The sequence below is a fragment of the Carica papaya genome, chromosome 9, assembly GCF_054855325.1.
Source record: "Carica papaya isolate Zhongbai chromosome 9, ASM5485532v1, whole genome shotgun sequence".
Lineage (NCBI taxonomy): Eukaryota > Viridiplantae > Streptophyta > Magnoliopsida > Brassicales > Caricaceae > Carica > Carica papaya.
Window position 1 is genome coordinate 136,197 of NC_142317.1, and position 27,988 is coordinate 164,184.

Genomic DNA, 27,988 nt, shown 5'->3' on the forward strand with positions numbered 1-27,988 from the left:
TTCCAAGGTTGGCGTTTTCTACGTCTCCTCATCCCCATCTCAAATATAAATCCGCAGTAAGTACGCAATTGCCCATGCTCTCTCCATTTGCTCCCTCCCCACTCTCTCAAGCTTTATACCTGCTTCTAAGAGAAAAAAGAAACGAGTAATTGGTATGTTCCCTTTAAACAAAGCTTTAAAACCACTGGCGGTTTTCGGGCAATGACATATGGGCCTTCTCCGGCGAATTTTTGGCCCCAAGAAGACGGAGAGTACGCCGTCGGGGAGGGAGAGGAGGAGATGGAGCTTCACGAGATCTTCCAGCGGGATGCTGTCCCAGTTCAACAAGCGAGACGCGCCGTTGCCTCAATGTGAAGGCAACTTGGACGCTAACAAGCATGCCATAGCGGTGGCTGCCGCTACTGCTGCGGTGGCAGAGGCCGCTCTCGCCGCGGCTCATGCGGCGGCAGAGGTGGTTAGGCTCACTAGTGGTGGTGGAAGGAGCTGTGGCCCCTCGGCGCACGTTAGCGTGAGCCATCAACGTTGGGCACAGGAGACTTTCGCTGCGGTGAAGATACAGTCGGCTTTTCGCGGTTATCTGGTTAGCAGTTTTATTCTCTCTCTCTCTCTCTCGCTCTCTCTCTCTCTCTCTCTCTCTCTCTCTCTCTCAAAGACTTACTGGTTTCATTTTTCAAACCTTCCTCTTTAGAGCTATTATTAGCCATCATAATTAGTGACCTTCATCTCGAGACTTATTACCTATCATTATAGCTTATTAGCTGCCGGGAAATGCAATGAACCTGAACTTCCTTCTTTTTGAATTTTGACTATCGCTTACGCACTGGAAATTATTATTATTTTTTCCCTCAATTTCTCCTCAAATTTGAAGTAGCAAAAAAAAAAAATCTTAACATATTAACCTGCCACATGTGTTTGGAAACTTATTTCAAAAATTTAAAATCCATTTCTCGTTCCACTTTTTTTTTTTTCCCTCGAATGGGGAAAATATTACTGGGAACTATACCTTGTCATTTTCTCTAGTTTGTTATCTAAAATGGAAGAAATGCAAGAAGGAAAATGTCATTAAGCATCCAATTTCTTCTCCTTTGATTTTCCGGGTATGGGTAGTTCAACTTTTTCTTTTTCTGTACCAATTTTTGTAAACCATGGATGCGAGTTGGGCTCCTGGTCCCCAAAAAACGAAGAGTCGACAAGGAGTGGAGCAGACTAGAGAACAAATACCCAAGAAAAAAAAAAAAAGATTTGGGATGGCCACTGAATTGCGCCGACACTAGTGGGTGCCGGGTGGTCATTTCGCCATCAAGCTTTTTTTAGCAGAGAGAAATTTTGATTCCCTATTATCCACACCCCCCACACGATTTTTCTTTTTCATATTTACTCGGCTTCTTTGTAGTTTCTTCTTACCATGTTTCCCCTCCCAAAATCTAGAGGTGTACGTGCAATTTCTGCCACACGTGTATAGTTTCATAACCTAATAAGCCGAGTTGCACGCCCTTGTAAAGCGCGTGCTTATATCTAATGTTGGTGTATAGAAACTTGGTGAATCTGGAGACTGGGGTTTTTTGCATATTTCATAGTTACAGAAGATTTTGTTTCAGTATTTGCGTGCCTCAACTGAAAAAAGAAAATTATGTTTATTAAACTTGAGTTAGGAAAATAGAAAATAAATACGCAATCTTAAATACACTGGTAAAGTAATTTTTACCTATTTTACAACATCCTTTTATAATTTGTGAAAGGAAGCTGATAATCTGTGTTGACTGTGGAGTTCATGAAGATGGTGTCGGCACGTGAAACTGTGCAGTCGGTTTGATCCTATTCTTTTCTAAAATTGCACCTTAAGTAAATAATTAAATGTAAGACAATTACAAATTCAAGGCGAGAGCAAAGAGAATCAGGTGGACCTGGACCAGTTTGATCCATTAATAAGGATGAGTATTAGGTCATCAATTGCCGCAGCTTTTATGGGCCATTTTATTTGATGGCTGAGCTGGTTTACCCTCGGTCTTACCAGAAATGCAATCAGTGCTTCTCCTGGGTAATTGACTTTTTCGCCAAACTTTTCTATTTCTTCTCCACTTCAAAGCTGTCCCATAGGCAGCTATGTTTGGGAACTTGGAAATATTTCTTTTGGGCAAAGGGGATTCTGACAGGTGACATTTTTCAAAATCATTCAAGCTGTTTAGCCCTTTTTGTTGTTTATTATTTGGTTATTTGTTCAAACTTGAAGCTTTTAGGTTTTATAATGAAAACATCTCAAATTTCAGGGTGCTTTTCCATATACATTTCCCAGGTTAACCTTTGTGGTTCAGTGTGCAAGTATATTTTATTCCCTCTCTCCCCACACTCGATGTTCTTTTACTCTTTTGGATTGGGTTTAAACTTCACTTTGCCAATCAAATTCCAATTAGTTACTGTTGTAAATATTAGTAGCACCCCAGACTTCCAGTATTTTCTTCCCTCCTACCCTTCCCCTTTTTGATTTAAGTTTGGTTAGACAATGATCATGTCCTCCCTCCTTTTTCATTTTCATGATACTCTAGCTGCAGTGTCTTAAACTCCTAGGCTTTTGCACCATCAGAACCTTTTAACTTTGATGAAGTTAAAAAATCATATTTGTGTTTTCCTCGATTTCTGATGCACGCTCATGTTATCTTGTAGTTGTGCATTAATTTGTACCTTGCCATTTCCAGTGATCTACAATGAGCATGCTGATTTAATTTTTCGTTTTGAATTTTTCATGCTAATTCTGAAGGCAAGGAGGGCTTTGAGAGCCTTGAAAGCATTGGTCAAGCTTCAAGCCTTGGTGAGGGGTCATATTGTGAGAAAACAGACAACGGATATGCTTAGACGCATGCAAACATTGGTCAGGGTGCAAGCCCGAGCTCGTGCTACTCGCACACACATGTCAGAATCTTTTCACTCAGTTGGCAGGCCCCCCCATTCTCGGCATAATGTGAGTGACCTTCAATCTTGTTTAAATTTTAAACAATTATTAATTTCAAATCTGGTCATCTAAAAATCATGGCTTAAAAAGCTTGTATTAAGGTCTATAGCCTTCTGCATGGTCATCCTGACCTACGGTTACTTCTTACCAAATATTCATATTTAATTTTGAGGGACCGTGTGGTAGCTATATGGATCAGTTGCAGAACTCTAGTTATAGACACTTGGCCGGTCATTCCAACGTACTGTGCCTAGTAATACATTATGTCACTACCATATAGAGCAAAAGAGTTATTGATTACTTAACTACGTCCATTTGCACCTTCTAGGTTCCCCTGCAACTCCTGCCAAGAGCAAAAGCCAATTAGGTGCTTATAGAAGTAAATTTGATGGGCCATCAATTCTGAAGGCACCACTTAATTTTCATGAAACTATCTTAGAGATATATGTTGACATGGTCAGAGATTTATCTTCTAAATGTATATGTTACTTTTTTTTATGTGGAAATGATGCCCTTTGATTTCCAGAGATACGGTGCTATCACAATGCAGACCAATTTGTTGATTCTTACCCCTAGTCTTCACATTTTCTATATATAATTTTAAACCAAATCTTTTGTAAGAACAAAATGGATAGTGTTCTGATGGAAATGACTTGTAGCCTAGGAATTCTATTTTCAAACTTCTCATGCACAGGCACCATGAACAGTAATGCTTTGACTACAACCTCCGAATGTCAGTAAAAGGGTTTAAATTATGATTCATCATTCAATCTCAATTTCTATTTCAAAATCTGCAGAAGTGTAGTTCAAATTCGAATTTGAGGGAGATGATTGGTGTAGACAAAGTTCAGGTTGGCTCAAATTGGTTGGACCGCTGGATGGAGGAAAGTTTATGGAACAGCAATAGGGATGCTCCACAGAGACATGGGCATCTAGATGATGAAAAGAATGACAAGATTCTGGAAGTGGATACTTGGAAGCCTCACTTGAACTCTCATCAAGGTAGCAGGACCTTCCGAACATCTCAGCACAGTTTGGCTCCAGAACATAAAAATCACAGCTTTGTGACAAGTGATTCTCCAAAGAAAGTTGCCACTCAAGCTCTGAATTCAATGCCAAACGTCCCCCATGGGGAAGTTTATTCATTAGGGTCTCTGAAGTTTTCTGCAGGGAAAAATGATGTTACTTCAAGGACAGCGGACAACAGTCCACAAGTGCATTCTGCATCTTCTAGGCCTGGAAGCAGTTCCAGGAGGAATCCTTTTACTCCCACAAAGAGTGAGTACTCGTGGGGTTTCTTCAGCGCATACTCCAGTTATCCAAACTACATGGCTAACACAGAATCATCTCGAGCTAAGGTTAGGTCACATAGTGCTCCAAGGCAAAGGCTGGAGTTTGAAAAATATGGTTCGACGAAGAGATCTACTCACGAATACTGGGATTCAGAGAGATGTTTTACCCAACACCCCGACATTTGGAACAAAGCTTATCCAGCATTCGAACGCCCAAACAAACATGGAAATTCCAATCTGAGGTGATTACGGAGGTTTCATTTTCTCCCTTTTGTTTTGGAGTGTGTGGCAGCCGTGCCAGAATTGTAATTAGTAGACTTCATTTTTACAAACTCTTATAGCTGCTTCGTCCAACCTTGTCTTTATTGTGAATGGACCACGATATCGGTACTAATTTTATTGTCTTCAGCATCTTTCAGATGCTGTTATGGTGTGCCTTGATAAAAGCTTATTGCTTTCGTCCTTGTATCATAGTCTCCTTATTACCAGTATGTGTTCTTGTGTTTTAGGTCCTCTAATCTAATTTAGTTCCTAATTCATATCTCTTTGATTGCACCAATCAGTCTGTCATTGCTTAAATCCTGTGAGGATCTTTTCTTGTCCGAACAAGACCATAGAACTTGTGAAAATAAACGACAAAAGGTTGCAAGGAAGTGTGTGGTAAAGCGGTAGCAGCCTAATTTCAAGAATCTATTTGATGACACCGACCCGAATATCTACATGTTCACAGTAATAAAAATTAATACAACATTCATATGTGCTTTCTTTATCAGTTATCAGCTTTGTTCTATTATTGCCATATACGGACAGCTGCTTCTGAATTGCCTTGTATTTTCAACACTGCAGCTTAGCTTCAGCTGAACATCTGGGCTTCGCATTTTTAGCCAATTATATATATATATATATAGACGTACTTAACTTGTCTCTTTTCTTTTTCCCCAAATTATGTCTGTAGACAAAACCACGTACATCGTATTGAGTGTTCTTTGTAAGAAAGTTCTTTTTCCCCTCTTAAAATCTAAAAATATTCCCATGTGTTAGCAACCTTGAAAAAGCCATTATTCTGCAGAACTATTGTAAACATTAGTAAAAAAAACATAAGTAGATATGATTCCTCTTAGAAGTAAATCCAAGGCTTACATAGGGGTGCTGTAACACTAGAATACAAATGTTGTAATTAGATTAGTGGCAGCTGATGCAGTTTTTACCGCCAGATAAGTAATCTATAGTAGAACTAAATATACGTTTTGTGGGAACTAATTAAAGAGACATGTAATTTTTGTCCTGTTTAAAATGTACTGTACAATCACGGGGGTGGTGATACATATATATGTTTTTGAGTGTGTTGGTGTCCCATCAGCCATGGCTGTAAGGTAGGTGAGTGCAAAAAAAGGAATAAAGTGACAGTTAAGATTTTGCAATTTATCAAAACTTCCTAGGATACCAACACTAAGTTTGTCGTTAAATAGAACAGTGGATGAATCAGACCCAGAAAAATCTAATCACCATATATATATTGTTGGATACGAAATCGATTAACCCCCCCATATTCAAGCCATTTGATGATTATATCATTAATTTTGCTCTTCGTTTTGTGGCCCCCTCGTGATCACAAACACATGCATCCATCCATTGTTTAAACAGTTCGCGGAATACCATTCCTCCAATTGAATCCAATCTAATAAACTAATTACTTGTAGCAAGATACCATTCTTACAGAGTTTGTTTTGATTGGGGCTTGGAAGGAAGAGTAAACTTATTACATGATATATATGAAGAAGCTTGAGATAAATGTCGTACGCTAATTTCTTAATTCTCTTGTCCAATCATTGTCATGTTGGATTCTACTGGAGCCTGAAAGGGGAAGCTGATGGACGATGATAAAAGATTAATTAATAAAACCAAAAAAAAAAACAAAAATGGAAAGAAGAAGAAGAAAAGAACAAGAGGAGTAGACAAACATACTAATTGCAGTCGGTATTGGGATCAATAGTAAAGCCCAGATCGACACCGCAAAGGCCAGGCAAAGTAGCAAGAGCAGTCGCATGTGGGTAGTAAGTTGTGATTAGGCCCATCAAGCACCCGCACACTGACCGCTTGTTAGCCACTGAGTCCGATATCACATGCAGGTTGTTCAGGGCGTCGCAGCATGGTGTTCCTGGTACCGGCTCTGGTGTCCCATAACTGATGAAACTGGAGCACCCAGATATTATTGCTGCCATGGTGCCGCACTCCACGGCCGCCCATGTGCACCCACCCCATGATATTGACATCATCGTCAACAATCCAATCACCAACTTCTCACTCCTCATTTTCCTTTTTCTACTTCTCTCCTTCACTTTCCTAATTTTATACCATCACATTGAACCTCTTGGGTAGGTTTGCCACCAAAAACTTCTGCTCTTCATCAACTCTGCATGAACCCCTTCCTTTGTCCACTTTGTGCACATAAGTTTCTCGTTAACACAACTCGCGTCAAACGGTGTCGTGGTGTAGTTGGTTATCACGTCAGTCTAACACACTGAAGGTCTCCGGTTCGAGTCCATACCCTTTCTTTCTTTCATTCTTTTTCTTTTCCTCATTTTTTTCTCTTTGAAGAGTAAAAGTGTTGAAAAGAAAAACTGAAACTAATTTTCACCGGTTCCTATTTATTATTACTTTGACGGAAATCAAAAAGTGGTTCTTGAGGTTTGCAGCAAAGAATGTCGTAATCTAATCTCCTGAGATTATTGTTTCTCTTTTTTTCTTTCGAGCTTTCCTTTTCTCCACTACTGGGAGTTTCCCCTGTGGAAATTAGTGTAAACAGTGAATCTCTTTCATTCATGTCCCGGCTTTTGAAACTGAAATCTTTGGGGGTGAATGTTTTTAGTTTTGTGATGCAGCAGGCATTTGATTTCTCTCTGTTTGCCATCCATTTCGTTCTTTCCTTCATTTGTGATTACCACATTGAAGTTAGATGTGTAGATAGCCGTTATCCAAGACCAGGGAATTAGACTGGTACAGCAAGGAAGTGAGGACATGAGATCATTTTCTTGTAGTAACATCTTCCTTCTACAATTAATATTACTCTGCAGGTGGAGCAATGGTTGTATCCAAGATATAGCAATGTCATGAAGCAAAGGGTTACTCAGTTATCACCTGAGAACCATTTCTCTCTGATGCATATCGGACTTGTTCAAGAGAAACCTGGCTCTCTCTCCTTTAACCAGATGATTGGCTTTGCAAAAACATTGCAAGCATCTTTCTCTGTATATTCTACATTACAAACTTATGATACTCCAAAAAGAAACCTCTTTTAAGCTTTAGAGCACTCAATATATTTACCATTCTCTTTCAATCAGGGTGGTAAATGCTCCAGAGACGTTGGTCACTCTACTGCCCACAACATGAATTCTGTGAACACTTATGAACTAAATGTTGATACCAGTAAGCCCAATAATGAAGAGACTCAGAGCCTCAAAAACCAGATTCTTGGGACCTATCAGGCCACTCTTACTTCTTTGGTTTTTCCCAAATTTTGCTTCTCAACCAACATTAATGCAGTAAGTTGTAATGTACAGATAAATAAATATGTACTACAGGAATCAAACAATAATTTTTCTTAAGTTTAGAGAGCAAATCAAATAGAAAACAGAGCAGCATTCTGGTTCCTAAGCTACAATACATTTTTTTTTTCCGTTTCCCTTTTCCACCTACAACCTAGGAATTTTAGAAGTAGAGTCATATTTTTAAAAAATAATCATAAATAAAAATTAAAACGAAAAACCAATACACGAGTTCATCATTCATTACAATTCCATCTCGAGGTGGGTACACAATGCAGGTAGTGACACCAATGGCAGTGATCATTTCCATTCTCTCCCCGGAAAAGCATCACCAGTGCTATCGCGAATCTGCAAACCCATAAAAATGACAATGTTCTATAACCACATTAGTAAAAGAAAAAAGTCAAGAAGACTGGCAATCAGACAATCAAGATATGCAACTATAACACAATAACCTAACAATAAAAATCGAAGAAATTTCTACGGAGAACAATGAAAAGATTAAAGTGACAAAATGAAGTCAGTTTCAATGCCCCACCACTACGTTGAACATCACATCCACACCCACACAACTCAAACAGCTCATCCAAACTTGTCTGCCTTTACCACAACATGAAAAATGCTAATAACCTGGAAAATCCAAAACTTTTTTGTCCCAAAACTATCCGCTGCTCCTAATCCCCAGAAAAAAAAAGATCTCTACACAAAATTCCATCACTTTAATATACAAAAACCATCAATCACTTACCCAGCAATCAGCAGAACCAGAGAAACGAGCCATAGTACATATTGATAGGTCTTGTACTTGGATTTTATGCGAGTACCAGCTTGAAGATTCTGGTTCTCCAGCCACCCAAATTGAGGGCGGGGCAGCAAGATAAATCCAAGGCAGAAACCAGCAAGAAATCCGCCAATATGCGCAAAATTATCAACATGAGGCAGAATCCCAATGGCAAGGTTAACGGCAATGATCACTAGAAGTGTGAGAAGTGCTGCAGCCTACATAAATATGAAAATTAATTCCAGAGAAGCCTCAATGGAATCAAATAAATAAAACATCATTGACAACTTGAGAGATATCATATGATACTGACCTTGTTTGCATAAAGAGACCAATTTGTAATGAGTTCCGAAAGCATTGCTCCTAGAAGCCCAAAAAGAGCCCCGGAGGCCCCTACGGAGATGTTATTACGGATAAATAGAGAAGACAGTACACTGCCACCAAATCCCGACAAGAGATAAATAACCCCAACTCGAACTGCCAAGAGATGGAAATTATTGGAAGTTATAAACAAATCAAACTGTGAAATTTATTGAATAACTACTATGTGTGCCATTTAGTTTCAAGATTCTTACAGAACAAGGTGCGTCTTTTAAAGAAGCTTCAAAAATTAATTTGAGATGAGAAAAGTTTTAACATACCGAACCCAAACTGCTGTTCAAGGCGAATGCCAATGAAAACTAAGCTCAGCATGTTTGCAAGAAGATGAACTATTCCAGCATGCAACCACACACAAGTCACAAGCCTCCACCATTGATGCTTTTCCACAATTTTGCTCCAATCAAGAGCTCCCAACTTCTCCAATCTTCAAAAGTAGTTTCAACAATTTTAAAAAAGGAGAATCTTATGAACCAAGGAGATTTTTAGGTGGTAAACTTGTTAGGAACTTAGTATCAGAACACAAGCCCAAACAAAGCCCCAAGTTCATTGAAATCCCATTTTGACTATAGCTTCCTGCCAGAGCAATCCCAACTAAACAAATTCCCGAACAGCTATTGGGGAAATCAATTCATAATGATAGTAAGAGATGTATTTTGGGTTTAACATATCAAGAAAAGAAACACAAGTACAAGCAAACAAGATTTCAAGTTTCCTCGCCTGAATCCGCAAATAAATGAGAAAAAATATTTAAAATAGTAAATAAATTTCTAATAAATAGCAGACCCAGAAAATATTTAGCCAATCGATCCTTTCATTCACACACGGTCAATATAATGAGAGCGTTTTCTGCTGCTAATCATGCAGGCTGCAGCCCTATAGTTAAAAATCCTCACACACCAACTCTGATTTTGTTGAAGCAAGAAAGAGAAAGCCATACCTAGTAGTCATCTCACTACTGATACAAGGAGATCACAAGAAGATCTCAACTAAAAAATTCTCAGTATATAAATTGTGGAGAGGAAAATCATAAATCACTTAACAACCACACCATGGGAAAACAGTTATATCAAGAAAACGATAAAAGCCTCCAAATTTAAGACAGAAAGCACAAACCCCCATTAAGATCTCACACCAATTCCAGCAAATTTGAAAGAGAAAAAGATGCAATTAGGTAGAAGGAAGCAGAATAAAGAGTGAGTGAAATTACGTATGAGAAGAAGGACCGAAGAGAGGATTCACCCGCAAAGGCTCAAAGGAGAACCTCCCCAGAAACTTTGCTACGCAGTTTCCCTCAACAGCATGATTGTGGTGCTTAGGACAGTCGTTGACAAACATGACAACAACGAAAACGGCGACATTGGCGACAACAAACATGGGAACCAGCCATGAAGTCCACTGTGTCTCCGTCTCCTCAATCACATAAGTCGATGATGACGAGTACCCACCGGCTCGGTTCTTTACTCCTCTGTTCTCAATGTCTTGCATGTTGGTTGCCCTGTGAGAATCAGGAAACCCACAACTTTCTCGCTTCTTGTGTTACTAACTCTACCTCTGCCTGGCAGGTAAACGAGATTAAATATGAAGAAAGTTGGTAGAGAGAGGGAGAGAGAGGGAGAAGGTGGGTGGTTTCTTTTCAACTGCATAATCAGTCTGGTTGTTAAACGTGCAAAACTGATTTGGATCGCCTGAAGACCAAACGTCTATGTTACTTGGAATAATGTTTTCCAAGTCAGCTTCTTTTTTACGCCAAGACAGAAAAAAAGATACCAGGATTTACATGTATGGACAGATTACTGGTTTAAAAACACCCTGAACTGTGAACTGAACTGAATAAACAGGCAGGGTACTTTCTAGTTCCTTTTTTGTTGGTTTTCACGATACTAAGAGAAGATGACGAGAAGCCAGCCATTAATGGCCCAGGACAAGCCCTGGCTTCCATTCCAATTCCAAATCCAATTCCATGCTTTATTTACACCTAAAATATAAATTTACAATTTTATTCCCTGAAAATGTTATATATTACATACATCTTCCCTTATCAGTGCGCGGGCAATTTACAGACGCCTTGCCCACACTCAATTATGCAAAGTAAACCATGCATTGATGTTGGTAAAAGAGATTCTAATCCTACTTTTATACATTAATTAATATTTTGGCAGCCATTTAAAACTGCTCTCGTACCAAACGCAAAGCTGTAAGTATAATACTGAAATTAATTTGGTGATAGGAACTGATTTGCTGCTGCAGATTTTCCTTGCCATTCAACTTGGGGAAAAACAATTCTCTTTCACCTCAACATTCTCTATTTCTCCTGTACTTAGAATTTCCCAAGTCAAATCCCCAAGACTTTCTTCTCTCTACTTGAAATTGACCGCCAAGCAACTACTTCAGAAATTTTAACCCAATTGGTGAAAATTAATTAATAAATTTTCATACATTTAACGAATTATCTTTCGTCAATGTTAAAAAATTAAAGAGTGAAAAAAATTAACTTACACCAACTATAATATTTTTACTACCATACATGCTGCTATCAGAGTTAGGAAGGTTAAGATGGGTGACTCGATTCAGATTACTTTAAATTTTCTTAATTTAATTATAGGAAATATGAATAATTGTATTTATATTATTGTAATAAAAATATATTAAACGATGAGAATAAATTTTATTTTTCATTATATTAATTCTCTATTTAGTACTAAGAGATTTTCTCTGCTTTTAATAATTTATTACAATAATCTTGTAATTTATATTAAATATTACACTTACAATGGTTCACAAAATATGAAGTTTTCTCTTCAATTTTAAAAAATTTAGTGATTTTTGCATATTACAAGATATGAAAAAGAAAAAATTAAAAAAAAAAAAGTTGGCAATCGCATAATCATAACTGACGTAATTGCAATTAAATCTTAATTTAAAGACGGTTACGTGTGTAATCTCATTTTGGTTCACTTGAAATCTTGGCATGCGTTTATTAGCATTAATTAATTTGATAATATTATTAATATGTAATGAGTGCCAATATTAAATTCAGTAGATAATATGCATACCCACAAAAAAAAAAAAAAAAAAAAATCCCTTATATTTCTTCTTCTCTAATAATCATCAATGATTACCACATATTTAATTTTTAATATTTATTGGTTTATAAAGGGGTCATCGTTAACTACAAAATTAATCAACCCCCTTTTTGTGTAAACATGTAAGAAATTAATAATCATTCTAATGAAATGATTGTAAATTGTACCGTAGTCAAAATCCAATGTTGTTTTGGATATTGGATATTGTTGGTGTAAACGAAATTTACTGATTAATAAGAATGGATTAATAATTATAGAATTTTGTAGTAATTATTATACTTTGTAAACCTTTTTAAATACAAAATATTGACATTTAAAGTTAAAAAATAATAAAATCAAATGACGTGATATTAAAATGTCCTAAAATCTAAATGTAATTATAATAAAATAAAGAAAAAAAAAAAAAAAAGGAAGAGGAACCAATCTGGTTAAATTTAAAAAGGTGACGGTCAAAATTGGACATAACCAGAACCAGGAGGCCTAAAGTCACGCCAGAACTGGATTTTAAGGAAAATCTAGAGCCTGTCCTTATCCCCATTTACCCATTCCTAAGTTACCATTTTCCCCATCCTTGTTTACTGCGTAGTCCTCCTCCCCTACACCTGTCGTCCTCTCATTGGACGTCTTAGGAAATTTGGAGGTTTTGTCGTACGCACAAAACCACAAGCGGTCAACTGAGGACATTTTGGAGATCGCGCGGATAGGCGCGTGGAAAAAGAGCCGAGTCGGACATCACGAACTGGTTTGAGGAGCGAGTGGGTCCACTCCTCTTCTCTCCCAAGACCCTTGATTTTCTATCTCCTTCATTATATAATCTCTCTCTCTGTGAAAGGACGGAAAAGTGTGCATGGAGGAAGCGGGGAGGCAGTAAAGAAGACAGAGAGAAGATCAATTTTCAATTCTTTTCGGGATTAAGTCGAGACATTAGCGATTAAGATAAAGCGGACCCATTTGACTGTACTGCACGATCTTCTCCTCTCTTCACTTCTTTGGTTGCTTGTCCATATCCCCGCCCCAAAAAAAAAAAAAAAACAACAGTCCTCTGTAAACTGTAAGTCAGCTCCATTACCATTATTTTATTTACCGTCTTTGTTGTTTTAGAGAAGATGAAGCGAGATAGGATCTTATAATCTTCTGTCTCATTTTTTTTAATGGGTAAAATCTGCATCTAATATATTTTTTATTTTTCCTGTGCAGAGTGGGGTAGTACTCAGAGAACTTAGCTTTCTGTCAAAAAATTAAAAAAGGTATACTGTACATCCGTACTGGGTTTTGTTTGTTCTATATTGTATTTTTCGATTTCATTTCTTCTTGCGAGTTGTGAGGTAGGGAGGGTCAACTGTGTCTTTTTGCTCTCTTTTTTTGATTGGCATTGTTCACTTTTTGAAAGTCTTTCGTGTTCGCAGTGTGAAGGCGAGGGCTATGTTTTCTCTTTTCCTTGTAGCCTTTTTGTTTTGTATGCCTTTTTCCTCTGCCATCTGTTTTGTGAGCCCTTTTCGTTTTCCTTCTTTTTGGGGCCTTTGTTAATAATACTGACAAATAATTGGTCAAGCAAGCCGTGTAGGCTTGATAGCAAGAAATTAGGGTTTGTTCATATTTGTCAGTCTTTCTTCTCCTCCGCTTGTTCCTCAGCTTTTTCCTTTTCCTTGGTTTTACACGTATAACAACATTTCAAATGAAACTCGTGGGGGAGATTCTGGATCTTAAAAAGAAAAAAGAACACACACAAACAAAGGGCTTTTCTTGTCCTTTTATTGAACATCCTCTTATCTATAAGCAGAGTTTTATTGAGATAGGGTTGAGTCGTGCATGGGCGTTGACAAGGAGACAGCTTTTTTCCTTTTGTCTTTTGTGGACAATACAATGGTATATTTCTATTGTTTAGCTGAATCTGGGTTGTAGTTTAAGTCAAACTCAATTGACAAAAAAGAGAGACTGAATCTAAGCATACCATTGTGAAAGTGATAGAGCACATTTCAAAGAACCTGGACATATTCTGAGATACACAAAGAGTGAAATATAAGGAAAGTGTCGAGAAGAAGAAAAGAGTTTATTTTTCATTATTTTCTGTTCTAATGAATTTTGGGGGTCTGATCAAAAGTAGTAGCAGTAGCAATACTGCTGTCGTTTCGAGGATTGTGGCTGCTATTGGTCCACAAGGCAACATGCCTGGTGACGCCATTGCTCAGCCACCTCTTTACACCCAACAACCTATTCCCAAATCTATGCGGACTACTACTATTCCCCTTTCACTCTCCATCGTATGCCCCTTTCTCTCGTCTACTACTACTACTCCTCCCTCATAACTTTCACTTTGACTCATAACCAAGTTTATTGCCTTTTTTTTTTTTTTTCCTTCTGTGTTGTTCCTTTTGCCTTTTATTTGTTTTACTGTTACATGCTTTTCCTTGTTGAGATTTGGCGCAGAAGAGCAAGATGGACGATCATGATGAGCTGGGACTGCTCGGGGAAAATTTTGATCCAGGCCTAATTGGGAGGATGAGGGAGGATGGCTATGAGAGCAGGTCAGGAAGTGACAATTTTGAAGGTGCATCTGGTGATGATCAGGATGCTGGAGAAGATGAACCGCCGAGGAAGAAAAAGTACCATAGGCACACTCCTCATCAGATACAAGAGCTTGAATTGTGTGGCTTCTGTTGTCCATTTTTCTCTTCTTCTTTTCCGCTTTAGGCGATTATTCTTCACATATTGGTATCTTTTGAATAACTGGAACTTGTTTAGTTTCTTCAAGGAATGTCCTCATCCTGATGAGAAACAAAGGTCAGAACTTAGCAAGAGGCTTGGCTTGGAGAATAAGCAAATCAAGTTTTGGTTTCAAAATCGGAGGACCCAGATGAAGGTACCTTGTTGTACTTTTCAAAATAAAATTGGCCTTGTTTTGTTTTGAGATGAATTTGGATTGCAAGACAACAGTTTTTTTTTATCATATATTCTTCTTTCTCTTTAAATCAGACCCAATTGGAACGTCATGAGAATGTGATTCTTAGACAAGAAAATGATAAACTTCGAACTGAGAATGAATTGTTGAAGGAAGCAATGAGGAACCCAATGTGCAATAACTGTGGTGGACCAGGAATGGCTGGTGAGATATCATACGAGCAGCATCAGCTGAGGATTGAGAATGCTAGACTAAAAGATGAATTAGGAAGAGTTTGTGCTTTAGCAAACAAGTTCTTTGGTGGGCCAATGTCTTCCTTGGCTAGTCCTGTCCCTCCTTCATGTCTAAATTCCAATTTGGAGCTTGCTGTAGGCAGAAATGATTTCGGTGGCATGAGCACTACAGGAACAACTTTGCCAATGGTACTTGAGTTTGGTGACGGGGCTTTGATGCCTTTGATGAAACCAATGGGCAACGAAATGGTCTATGAGAGATCTATGTTTGTAGATCTTGCATTGGCAGCTATGGATGAATTGATTAAGATGGTTCATACAGACAGTCCCCTTTGGATCAAGAGCTTGGATGGGCGGAGGGATCTTCTGAACCATGAAGAGTACATGAGAACATTTTCTCCTTGTATTGGTATGAAACCCAATGGCTTTGTATCTGAGGCTTCTAGGGAAAGTGGATTAGTGATCATCAACAGCTTGGCTCTTGTGGAAATGTTGATGGATGCGGTATGCTGTTGCTGTTTAGCTGATGCTGCTTTTTATTAACTAGGGCTTAATTAGTAGCAAATTCATTTAGAAGTCATCTTTTTCATGACCTTTGTCATGGTAGATTACATCTAACATTTATTTACTGCTTTGGTTTGTTTCTTCTTTCCCTTTCCGGTTTGGTTAGAAAGAACAAAATGAAAAAATTGTTGACTAGGAATTGTGTTGTTCTACTGTTTTTATTGGCTATGGAATTTATTATAATGTGCAAGGGTTGAATTGTAGTTTCTGAATGATAGTTTTATTTCTGTTCTGTCAACAGAACCGATGGATGGAAATGTTTCCTTGCATAATTGTTAGAGCAGTGACCGTTGATGTAATATCCAGTGGTACTGGTGGAACAAGAAGTGGTGCTCTCCAAGTGGTATATATATATATATATATGTATATTTCAGCCATATTTCATTTTGATTTTGTACCACGAAGCCAGAGTTCATGTAGATTGTATGCTGCTGCAGATGCAATCTGAATTTCAGGTGCTCTCACCGTTGGTACCTACTCGTCAAGTGAGGTTCCTCCGATTCTGCAAGCAGCATGCTGAAGGCGTGTGGGCTGTGGTTGATGTTTCTATCGATATTACCCAAGATGGTCCAAATGCACAGCTGCATGCAAGCTGCAGGAGGCTTCCTTCTGGCTGTATTGTACAGGACATGGCGAATGGCTGTTCCAAGGTAGTAAATGTTTATGTAATTTTTCAACTTGTGCTTATGATTATAAAATTTAATCTTATATGTTTTTTTTTTTCATGTAATTTAGTTTGCATGGCTTTGATAATTACTGAACTTGTTTTCTAGATTTTCAGTAGAGCCAGGTTGAGTCAACACCAAGGTGAAATTATGAGTAATTGAACTTAGAATCTCAATCCACTTTGACTTGTGTCCCCTAGTACTTAATTTGTTTTTATCAATACCCAAAAATATGTTATCTTTAATGTGACTTCTCTTAATAAAATATAGAGGACTTTTACCCAAGAATCTGAAACTTTTATTGTTATATTACTGAAGCAGATGCCTGATTTGGTTAAATATTCATATCTTCAACTTCAACGGTAAGGTTGTCTATTTTTTTTTGGTATTTAATTAGTCTACTGCTACCTTAGGAGGAGCGTGAATCAAGGACACTTTGTATTTTAATATTGTTCTTAATTATATCTATTCGTGCTCAGAATCTTTATAACCAATTAAAGAAATTCTCGGAATCATAAAATTGTTTCGGTTCTTTATAATTTATTTATCTGATGTTTCTATTCCCGTCTCTTCTCTCTTAATCTGTGTTTGTTTGTTTGTGTTCTTTCTTTCTTTTTTATTGCAAACGAGGCAATATGACCTGGATCTAGTCACTATATTGCCATCTTTCAATTCCTTCACCCTGCATTGCATTTTTTATTTTAATAATGTCACCATTCCATCTTTGTTTGTCATGTCTGCTTGATCTTTGACTTATATAATTTGTCCTTATCTATATCTGATAATAGCCTTGGATTTTACTCTTGCAATGTGGTTGCACCAATGAATTGTCTTTTGGTCGTGTTTGGCTATGCTTCCTATACTAGGTGGTGCACGTTTTTTTCTTTCCTGACTTCATGCGAAGAAATGTCCATTGTACATGATAGAAAATTTCCTCTTCTTTTATTGGAAGTCAAGAGATGGGACAAGAAAGCACATGGTTTTGGCCTTTTATTGCTGATAGGACCTACTACAGAGCTCTGGACCGGTTTTGTTGAACAGATGAACTTCACAAACACGAAATTTATATTTTTATTCGCATTCTATATGGAATAAAGATTGTGTGAAATCTATTTACATGCACACTAAAAGATTTCACCTTGACACTTGTCGAAGCTACATTAAAAGTTTATCTAATTGGCATATATGGATGAAAGAAAAAGGAGCTATTTTCAAGTAACTCTTCCAAATCTGCTGAGGTTTCTTTTTCTTGTTGAACGATACATCAGTTTTGATGGTTGACGGGGGATGCTGATGAAATGTTGAAATGCACAGGTTACTTGGGTAGAACATTCCGAATATGACGAGAGTGCAGTTCACCCACTGTACCGGACATTAGTCAGTGCCGGGTCGGGGTTTGGTGCACATCGGTGGATTGCCACTCTACAAAGGCAGTGCGAGTGCTTGGCAATCCTCATGTCCTCTACTCTCTCAACTGAAGATCACTCAGGTATTTCTTTTTCTACGTTTCCATTGTCCTTGCGTATATTAATAGATAGTTTTAAATTTTGATGATGTGGTGCAGGATTTAGTGCAGCGGGTAAGAAAAGCATGTTAAAGTTGGCACAGCGAATGACGTATAACTTCTGTACGGGGGTCTGTGCATCGAGTGTGCGTAAGTGGGACAAGCTCCAAATAGGGAATGTGAGTGAAGATGTGAAGGTAATGACGCGGAAGAACATAAACGAGGCGGGTGAGCCCCCTGGAGTTGTGCTGAGCGCAGCAACTTCAGTGTGGATGCCGGTGACACAGGAAAGATTGTTTAATTTCCTGCGTGATGAGAGACTGAGGAGTGAGTGGGACATATTGTCAAATGGGGGACCAATGCAGGAGATGCTTCGCATTGCCAAGGGCGAGGAACGAGGCAACTGCGTCTCCCTCATGCGAGCTAGCGCAAATGATGGTAACGAGAATAGCATGCTAATACTACAAGAGACATGGAGTGACGCGTCGGGGGCAGTAGTGGTGTATGCACCCGTTGATATATCGTGCATAAGTGTGGTGATGGGTGGTGGGGATTCGACGTACGTGGCACTTCTGCCGTCGGGATTTGGAATTGTGCCTCTGCCACCAAACAAGTGTAAAGGAGCAGAAGGATGTATTCTCACAGTGGGATTTCAGATATTGGTGAACAGCCTTCCGACGGCGAAGCTGACAGTGGAGTCAGTTGAGACGGTGAACAATCTCATCTCCTGCACCATTCAAAAGATCAAGGCGTCTGTGTCCTTAACCTCACCATAGGATATGAGTTGGCACGAAAGAGGTGTGGAGTCAAGAACGAACCGCGGGTGCACACAATACATACATAATTTTTGTTTTTGTTTTCTTTTTTTCTCGATAGTTTGTGGTTCGGGTATTGACTTTTTCATCAGCAACTAAATTATTATTAGATTCACAAAGTCTTAAAATCGGGAGTATTTTGCTTTCTATCTTTTGGTGGTTCAACAAACTATCCACCCACCAAAACTCACCAATTAACATCGATTTTTATAAAATCTGTCTCAACCCACTTGAGTCCACCCCCACAGGGTTTTTATATTTTCTGCTAAATTTTGTTTTCTTATTCATTGGAAAACCCCATCCCATTTTGTCGAACACCATCAAGAGAATGGATCTTTAAAATCCTACCAACATGAGGAATTATTATTACATAAAAGCAGCAAATCATTAGTTCGATATAATATTTGCATTTTTAACATTGCGAAATATGAAAAAGGGTGAGAAAGGATTAAGTTTAAAAATTTGTATTACTCCTCGGATGTGAGGGCCGGGCACTCATCCTCTTTGTTTGGTTTTTGCTGTTTTGCTTTCCTGCCAAATCAACGGCCCACATTCCCCACCTAACTCTCCCAATCCATCGGCGTAAATCCCGAGGTTAAATTGCCGGGGTTGCTCTTATCTCATGCCCGCCCCGCACCCTTCTTACTAAATAGCCCCGGGCTTCAACCGTCCGATCCCCCATCATGACTTGTTGAACTTCCTCCACGCGTACAATCTCTAAAAGGGCACACAATTTTTGACCCTTCAATGCACGACCTCCCATTGTAGACATACCTACTCACTGCCACGTGGGCCTATCAGGAAAGCTTGCCAATCAGAGAATGCCACGTGGCGAAACCGTAAGAAAGTCGGAAACATCGGGAAGAGAACTGGAAAAAAGGAAATTAATAGAGTTTGGATTTTGAAAATAGCTGCTGCTTTTTTTGGGTATTTAAATCTAAAATTGCTCTTAGTGAAATAATAAAATTTTTATTTTTAGGCAATAAATATCCTTAAATCACAAGGCAAAAGGGTTTGAGTCAATTACCAAAAGAGAAAATAAAAAAATTAATAATAATAATAATAATAAAAAGGGATTAAATCCAAGAAGTTTGAGCACAACTGTCAAGCAATTTGCTAATGTGGGGCCCCCCTTCATTGAACGGTGCGTTTTCTATTTTTAATCGAAGAACCGAACGAATTGTATCAAACATTAACGGACAGATCGGCCAAAAACATCCTGCCATTTGCCTGTTAATCCTAAATACAGACTTTCAAACCCAAAAAAAAAAAAATATATGAAAAAGAAGCAAATAGCAGGGAGATGAAGGAAGGGTAAACTGGGAACCTCAAATTTATATCTATCTATCTTCTTCCTTCATCTCCATTGCGCAGTGAAAAAAAAAAAAAAAAATTAAGAGCAGCAATTAAACGCGAAGCAAGAACGAAAAACAAGTGGCAGTAAGTTCCGCAGATATTATTCCAACGAACCCCACAACTTCTGTTTTTGTTTTTGTTTTTGTTTTTGTTTCGGGTAATTAAGCCTTTGATTTTACTTGTTTCTTCCTTTCTTCAAATCCGTTCAACGACAGTTGACCTAAATACCAAAATCATTCTCAAAACCATAACAGGCCAACATGGAGAGAGTTTTTTAGAGAGAGAGAGAGAATTCGCTGTCTTCGCGCACAAAGAGGTAAAGGCGGGAGAGAGGGATAAATTGGGAAATGGGTAATTCATTTGGCTGCTCAGCTTCGGGTGAGCGATTGGTATCGGCGGCGAGAGACGGGGACTTTGTGGAGGCAAAGATGCTCTTGGATTGCAACCCGTGTCTTGCTAAGTATTCCACGTTCGGTGGTCTCAACTCTCCTCTCCATTTCGCTGCAGCCAAAGGCCACAATGAGGTTTTTCTTTTTCTTGTTTCCCTTCTTTTTCTGTTGGCTTTCATTTGATTGATTTTTCATGTTTTATTGACTGAAGATGTTCTTCGGTGGCTTTTTTGCTAGATTGTTGGGTTGTTGCTTGAGAATGGAGCCGATGTGAATTCCAGGAATTACTGTGGCCAGGTACCGGATTCAATGGTTTTCTAATCTCGGTTTTGCATTATGTGGATGTATGACCATATATGTTTTGGGGCCTCCGGAATCATGCTTTGATTTGAACAAGCAACAACCCTGAATTTATTTGTTGAGGGTTTAATTTTCTTTTTTGTTTGTGTTAAATTGCATGTACTTGGGATTTCAAATTGAACGTCTTTTGAGACATTTGAAATGGAATTCTTTGTCAGCCCACGTAAAGAATCTAACAGCAAAACCTTGTTTTTTAAAATTCATTTAGATTTGAATTCTGATTTCAATAGGTCGTCATCGGCAGCGTACAAGAAGTAACACCTGAAATCTAATATTTAATAAACAGCAAAATGATTTTGATTACATTGAGGCTGCCTGTTGATTCGTTCTTTTTATTGTCTCTCTGAAGACGGCATTGATGCAAGCTTGTCGCTATGGGCATTGGGAGGTTGTGCAAACTCTTCTGCTCTTCAGATGCAATGTGAGCTTTGTTTCTGTCAAACTTGCTTTATTTTGGTAAATTTGATGTGCCTTCCCAACTTGGGCATTGGAGGCTGTACAGACTACAATCTCTTGTTCTGTTCTTATACAAATGTCAATTGATCATCCTATCTATTGTTTCCTTACAGGTCACAAGAGCTGATTATCTCAGTGGGAGGACAGCTCTTCATTTTGCAGCTTTAAATGGGCATGCTAGATGCATAAGATTAGTTGTGGCTGACTTTGTTCCTAGTGCTCCTTTTCAAGGTCTAACTACTCAGATAGAAGCTGACAGTGGGAATGGTGATAGCGTGAGAACAAAAAATGACCAAAGGTGCATGCTTCAGTTTGATATCTTGCCGGTTTTCTTCTATGCTAGAGATCCATTAAATTGAGTGACAAGCCATGTTCTTTCATGTAATAAATAATACTTGATAGACTAGTCCATAGTCGGTTTGTTATCTTTTGTTGGTACAGTGACTATCTAGATTCTTCCATTATTTTAGATTGTGTGAAATCTGTAATCTACAAAAAAAGAAAAGAATTCTATGCTTTAGATTAAAGGATATTATTATATGTTGTTTCATCCTCTTACATATGCATATCTGAAGCTCTGGTCGTTGTTCTCTTTCTTAAGTTACTCGCTGTGTGCAGTGCACTGTCCAAGTTTGTAAATAAAGCCGCTGATGGTGGGATAACTGCTCTTCATATGGTTGCACTGAATGGGTATTTTGATTGCGTACAGCTCTTACTAGATCTTCAGGCAAATGTCTCTGCTGTGACATTTCATTATGGAACATCAATGGATTTGATAGGTTAGCTTTTCTGTTTGATACTTAATTTTATTTTGCAAGTTTAGCTTTTGTCTTACAATGATATAAGCATATTTACTTGTAGGGGCTGGAAGTACTCCTTTGCATTATGCTGCTTGTGGTGGGAATTTGAAATGCTGCCAGGCAAGAATAATGCTAACAATTAGTAACAGTTCCAGAGTCACAGTTTATTTTTCTTGTGCAGTTTGAGATGATGGTATTCTTATTCCTGCAGATTCTCCTTGCAAGAGGTGCAAGTCGGATGACTTTGAATTGCAATGGGTAAATAGTGTTATGATCTTCTTTTTTGCTCATCCTTGGACTGACTTGTGTAGCTAATATTCTCAGTCCTCTTTCCTGAAAAAAAATCTCAGTACTTCAAGCTGTGTGGCTAAAAGGAGATTTTATGTCACTTTTTCAGGTGGCTGCCTCTTGATGTTGCCAGGATGTGGGGGCGTCATTGGCTTGAACAGTTGCTGGCACCTAATTCTGATTCCGTCATACCACGATTTCCTCCTTCCGGTTACCTATCTCTACCTCTTCTGAGCGTACTTAACATAGCAAGGTGAGTAGGAACACAATTATCATTTGTATTCAGAAATGCAATTTGGCTCAGATACTTATGTTGATTCTTTTGAAATTGAGTTGTCAACTTTTTTATGCTTCAAATGTTAGAAGTTTGTTTCATGTAGGTTGGTTACTAGTTGAATATTGAAGCTGGAAACAGTCAAGTCTAATATGAGTTGATGCTTGCACCTGATATTCACACTTATGAAACAGTTAATGATACATATCTAGGATCACTTGCCCTAGGCTGGAATCTTTTCTTCACCAATATATTTGCTTCATTACTACTTTCTAAGAAGAGCCATAAAGAAAACTGTGAAGGTTCCACTTGGTATATGAAAATATTTTTTTAGTTTTCATCTTCAAATTGGATATATATTTATGTGGTTATTATGAAACATGCTTGGTGATGTATATTTGTGGGATAATCAGGTTTAATCTCATTTTTCATTTTCTATATCATGTACTATTGTCCTTTTTTGAGTCAAAAGGGAGTAGAATATCAAATGTCAATAAAGTCCCCATGATCCTCAGAAGAAGAAAGAGGATAACCCTTACAAAAAGCTCAATATCTGAAACCTCAAATCTTTTGAACCCTTCAAAAGTAATTTTTATGTCCTCAAAGGTCCTTCTATTTCTTCCCTTCCAAATCATTCATTAGGTAGCCGAAAAGATGAGAGCTAAGGATAAAAGCTAAGAGCTTATAACGATTATCAACATGAAGACCTCCCTAAGCCCATATCTCGACATCCATAGGATCAGTCATCACCCGACTTACCCCCCAAGAGGCCATACATCATAGTTCATGGACAAAAAAGAAGGGACACCTAAGGAGAAGATGGTTGTCTGACTCCGCTGTACTTTTGCAAAAATTACCTCAATTCACGACAGTTTTCCTTCTTTTAGTCATTGTCTAGGGTAACAATACTTCCCCTTGCTACTTCTAAGCAAAAAAAGCCACTCAAAGGGAGGTATTAATCTTCTAAATCTGTTCCAGCAAGAACTTTCCATTGTTAATAGCAATGTTAGCCAGATGAAAGTTAAAAAAAAAGAAATAAATTTGCGAAAAAGCACCTTCTGAATTTGGCTTCAAAACTGACTCATCCAAGACCTTGTGCACTACGAGAGGAACTGAAGAAGATTGACATATTCATTTACCTGCCAATCATTGAGGTTTTTGATGAGATCGACCACCCAAACACCATTAGTGAATGCACAGAGAAATGTTCTGCCACCATAGCCTCCTTAAATGAGCTAAAAGGATCGTGGGAAAATTTTCCTTTAGTCTCTCACCTTCGTTCTGTTCATCCATCCAAAACCAAAACCTCTTATCTGGCCCTACCCAAACCTCCATCTCATGCAACCATGGAACTCATCTCATACCGAGTTGATTTTCTTCCAAAACCTTATGCTAAAAGGAATCTAGATTGTCCTGCAAACCCATCCCATCATTTACATCCCATATTTTGCTTTGATCACTCTCAGCTAGAGATTGCCATACTCTTTCATAAATTTCCAGATCCACTTATCATGAAGAGTTTTTCTGAGATCGGCAATCAATCTGATCCCAGGGCTACCTCTCAAAGAGAAGCTTAACCACACCCCAGGCAACCAAGTGGAATCTCATTCTCTTATTGAAGCACAAAAGAATACATCTAAAAATTAAATAAAGCCTAGGGATTAGGTTTGCAAACTAATGTGTCATTAACAAAGAACAGATGAATTACCTAGACTATGCCCTCCATATCTCCTATGTAATTAGAGATCTTTCCCTCTGACAAACAATCTTTTAAGGGCCTCCATCTCTGTGATTTAAAAAGAAAAACCAATGGAGAAGGCGGATTCGCCTCATCTAAGACTCCAAGAAGCTTTAAAAGGAAAAAAAAAAAACCTAAAAGACCACCATTAACCGTAGTTGTGAAAGAGGAAGAAGTAATACAAGATCTCATCCATGACTACCATGATCATATTTCTTCTCCAAGATTACAAATCACCCTCTCTCCCATTTCTCTCCAAGCTAGCCACCACTTCATTTGCAATCAAAGTAGCGCCTGGGATTTGTCTATTTCCTACAAAGGCGTCTTAACACTCCCCCCACCTAATATCCCACAACTCTAACCAACCTCCTCACCAGCACCATAATAATAAGTTTGTAGACACTACCCACGAGGCTAGTAGGCCTAAAATCACAATTGTTGAAAGGACCAACAATTTTTTGTACCAAAATAGTAAAATTAAAGCTGCATAAGAAATAACCACTCATAAAATTTCTTGAATCAGGCAAGAAAGTCCTTTTTCACCATATTCATGCCACCATCACCTGGATCATGTTTCTTACTTTGGAGTCCAAAGAGAACACAATTACGTATTTGGTTGGTCATTTCTTGGTCATGAGATTCCCTAACAGCCCTGTCATGTCTCTTGTTGGGAAAAGCAAGTTTGGTGTACTTATGAATGAAAATGCGCCCTTTTCTGCATGAGGACTACCACAATAAAACTCGTAGTAGCCATGATGGAATGTTCTCCATGTTGGCTTTGTGTACTTTTACTGGCCAAAAGTTCTTTGGAAACTTCATTGAAATAACTTGCCAATAGATTGGGCTTCATATGGTGTTGATCTCGATGTTCTTGGTAAGTTTTGAGGAAGAATTCAAACATCAAGCATAAATCATCCATAACTCTTTACTCTAATACTGAATTATTATGATCCTCTCATAGAATCTAGTTATGATATTTTGTTAATTGTATGAGCTCGTTAAGAGGGAAACCAACGATTTTAAAGTACTCAAGAAATTCTTTTTGACAAAAGTTTCTGCACATCCTATTCAGATTTCAATTCTATTCTTATACCAGAAAATACGACTTCTGCTTATTTCAAATTAACTACCCTCACATCCTAGAAAGTATGGAAGAACTACCCCTACATCCTAGAAACTATCAACATTCTTATCCCACATATCCTAGAAAGTGTTTTCATACTAATCCTATAACTAGATAAATAAAATAAAAACTTTGTTCTAGCAGGCGGGTGTCGGTCATTTCTAGTAGCCATATGGCACATAACATAGCTCTAGAAGAATTATCCAGAGGTTGCCACATATGGAAGCTTTTTTCCCCTAGACAGAAACTTTCCTCGTCATCAGATGAACCTGGTAAAGACCATGAAGACCTCTTTGAGATCAGAGGAGGATCTCTGACCACCAAACACCTATGGAAATTTCCAGCAGGAGGCCTAGACCTTTTCTGCATCACCTGAGCTTGGATTTCATAGGCCTTATCCAGTTTCCTTTCTCCAAAATAAGGGCCTTCAGTTTCATCAGATTGGGCTATCACAGTAATAGCTCAGCCAGAATTATAGAAAGAACTTACTGTTTCTTTTGTAAAAGCACACTAATTAGTTCCTTGAGATCCAGGGATATGCCCATCGTCTATGACTCGCAGCGGGAGGGTTGGAAAATTAGTTTATTTGCTGTTAGTGTGTATGAGTGCTGCTTATCGTTTTACCGTGGGACATTTGAAGAAAGGTTACAGTTTTCTAATTTTTGGAACTCCTGCTCACCCCAGAGTTCAGACAAATTGGTGCTTCTTAAAATGAAAAACTCAGTATGATTGCTTTAATTGGGTGAACAGAATTTTTTTTATTATGTGGTAGCTGTCATTGACATCACCTATGAATCCAACATCTTGTAACTATTTGATATTTATACTTCACACTTTTTATTTAAAAGAAAAAGCATCTTGTAACTATTTGATTGCAGAGAGTCAGGCTTGCAGTCCTCAGTGACCTCAGATGATGCTGATATCTGTGCTGTCTGCCTGGAGAGAGCGTGTAGTGTTGCGGCCGAAGGTCTGTTCTTTCTGCTGATTTTATATTCTTTGAGATCTGGAACTCATTTTCTCTCTCGTGGACTTGTTGTAGTTACTGAATTTAGCATCGCTCTAAGGTTGTCAGCTGCAGTCTTTTGTGCATTTACAAAAATTGATTATAAATGATTTGTTGCCCATTCTTTGTTTAATTGACAAAATAATGGAATGGAAAATATGTTATGGAGTTTAACAACTGACTGACATAAACCCTATGTTAAAAAATAAAAATAAAATATATCCAAAAAAAAACTGACAAAAACCCCAATGAGGTGTGACGAAGTGTATTCTGTCTCTAACTTCCAAAGCACAGCTCAAATAGAACATCAGGTTTCTGCCTCTTTAAGGTTTTACTTGTTGCTTGTTTTACCTGTGGTCTTTCTTCACCAATATTCCATATCCGATAAACCTGCCAGTTCTGAGGCGTGCATAAATTACGTCCAAACAAGTCATTGTTTGTAGTCACCATGTTAAATTGTTTAAGTATTGATGAACATTCCATTTAATTGTCCCTGACTGATCTAAATGTTTCTCAGTATGGATATGCTGTTAGTTTCCTGTTATTTACTGATGATCGTTGTATTTTAGCTGTTGCATTTACACTCACCAATGAATTGACATATATTTCCAGGGTGCGGGCACGAACTTTGTGTGAGATGTGCACTTTATCTTTGCTCAACCAGTAACCTTCCTTCTGAATTGGTTGGCCCACCTGGCTCCATTCCATGCCCTCTTTGTAGACATGGGATTGTTTCTTTTAATAAGTTGCCTGGCTCACCGGTAAAAGAGGTTAAACTACATTTGTCGCTTGGCCTCTGCACTCCATGCATGCTTCACCCCCGGGATGCAGACCGTCAATCACCGATGAGCACGGCAGAAGTTCGGAAAAATCGTGTGGCGTCTGTGTCTTCAGAGCTGTTCTGCCCGGTTACCTGTAGTCCCTTTCCTTCTGTTGCCATTCCTTTGTGCACCTGCAATGACGGACCATGCCCAACATTTGAATCCCGAGTCGGTGAGGCACAAACCCTGGATGAATCTCCTCGAGGAACCCAGACGAGTTCAATTGATCAGGACAAGATTGAGGGGCCGAGACTGGAGAAAACCAGTTGTTCGAGCATGTTTTGGGGAAGAAGAAGCTGCAGCAGAGAGCATCAGTGCAATTCAGAAATAAATGCTTAAGAGGTCAGTTAGAAGTTTTGGTTATCGGGTGCGGTGGTGCTTCATCTTTTTTGTTTGAGCCAGGGTGACATGATCGTGGATGGATGTGGGTAAAAAAAAGATTAGATGACCATTTTGAACAGATACTACATTGCCTTTAAAAGAACATGATCAAAAGATAGGATTGTAAAATTTGTATGTTGGGTGGATAGATTTGATTGTAATATACTAAGTTCAAGAAACAAAAAAGAAGAAAGAAGAAGAAAAAGCGTTGAGCTTGTTTGCTGTCGGTAATTGATTGGAGTTTAAAGACGTGTGAACCATCGGATCAGGATTCGCTGGAGCTGAGTTTG

General features: G+C 38.3%; 5 protein-coding genes across 8 annotated transcripts; 3 read left to right on the plus strand and 2 right to left on the minus strand.

The window, feature by feature from the left end:
* Positions 1 to 61: 61 nt before the first annotated feature.
* LOC110810265 (protein IQ-DOMAIN 23-like) lies at positions 62 to 4,707 on the plus strand. Its single transcript, XM_022036372.2, has 3 exons — positions 62 to 580; positions 2,756 to 2,956; positions 3,745 to 4,707. The coding sequence occupies exons 1-3, from the start codon at positions 209 to 211 to the stop codon at positions 4,483 to 4,485; spliced, it is 1,314 nt and encodes a 437-aa protein (XP_021892064.1). The 5' UTR covers positions 62 to 208; the 3' UTR covers positions 4,486 to 4,707.
* Positions 4,708 to 6,203: 1,496 nt separating this feature from the next.
* Positions 6,204 to 6,596, minus strand: LOC110810378 (Bifunctional inhibitor/lipid-transfer protein/seed storage 2S albumin superfamily protein). Its single transcript, XM_022036538.2, has one exon. The coding sequence runs from the start codon at positions 6,549 to 6,551 to the stop codon at positions 6,204 to 6,206; it is 348 nt and encodes a 115-aa protein (XP_021892230.2). The 5' UTR covers positions 6,552 to 6,596.
* A 1,227-nt stretch (positions 6,597 to 7,823) lies between these two features.
* Positions 7,824 to 10,891, minus strand: RBL3 (RHOMBOID-like protein 3). The gene is made up of 5 exons (XM_022036364.2): positions 10,154 to 10,891; positions 9,207 to 9,370; positions 8,879 to 9,042; positions 8,533 to 8,783; positions 7,824 to 8,132 (listed from the first exon to the last, which is right to left on the minus strand). Exons 1-5 carry the CDS (start codon positions 10,429 to 10,431, stop codon positions 8,021 to 8,023), a joined length of 969 nt encoding a protein of 322 aa, XP_021892056.2. The 5' UTR covers positions 10,432 to 10,891; the 3' UTR covers positions 7,824 to 8,020.
* A 1,963-nt stretch (positions 10,892 to 12,854) lies between these two features.
* On the plus strand, positions 12,855 to 18,948 carry HDG7 (homeodomain GLABROUS 7). Of its 3 annotated transcripts, XM_022036520.2 has the most exons (9): positions 12,855 to 13,080; positions 13,227 to 13,276; positions 14,457 to 14,674; positions 14,772 to 14,889; positions 15,003 to 15,665; positions 15,967 to 16,068; positions 16,163 to 16,375; positions 17,705 to 17,879; positions 17,955 to 18,948. In XM_022036520.2, exons 3-9 carry the CDS (start codon positions 14,466 to 14,468, stop codon positions 18,668 to 18,670), a joined length of 2,196 nt encoding a protein of 731 aa, XP_021892212.1. In that variant the 5' UTR covers positions 12,855 to 13,080; positions 13,227 to 13,276; positions 14,457 to 14,465; the 3' UTR covers positions 18,671 to 18,948. The 3 variants fall into 3 exon arrangements, with proteins under 3 accessions (XP_021892212.1, XP_021892211.1, XP_021892210.1); XM_022036519.2 differs by lacking the exons at positions 12,855 to 13,080; positions 13,227 to 13,276 and adding an exon at positions 13,342 to 13,895; XM_022036518.2 differs by lacking the exons at positions 12,855 to 13,080; positions 13,227 to 13,276 and adding an exon at positions 13,910 to 14,290.
* A 986-nt stretch (positions 18,949 to 19,934) lies between these two features.
* LOC110810294 (E3 ubiquitin-protein ligase XBAT33) lies at positions 19,935 to 27,929 on the plus strand. Of its 2 annotated transcripts, XM_022036405.2 has the most exons (11): positions 19,935 to 20,149; positions 20,320 to 20,589; positions 20,692 to 20,751; positions 21,164 to 21,235; positions 21,384 to 21,568; positions 21,889 to 22,049; positions 22,132 to 22,190; positions 22,282 to 22,328; positions 22,468 to 22,611; positions 26,372 to 26,460; positions 27,109 to 27,929. In XM_022036405.2, the coding sequence occupies exons 2-11, from the start codon at positions 20,413 to 20,415 to the stop codon at positions 27,654 to 27,656; spliced, it is 1,542 nt and encodes a 513-aa protein (XP_021892097.2). In that variant the 5' UTR covers positions 19,935 to 20,149; positions 20,320 to 20,412; the 3' UTR covers positions 27,657 to 27,929. The 2 variants fall into 2 exon arrangements, with proteins under 2 accessions (XP_021892097.2, XP_088066934.1); XM_088210808.1 differs by having other exon boundaries at positions 19,935 to 20,589.
* Positions 27,930 to 27,988: the final 59 nt, after the last annotated feature.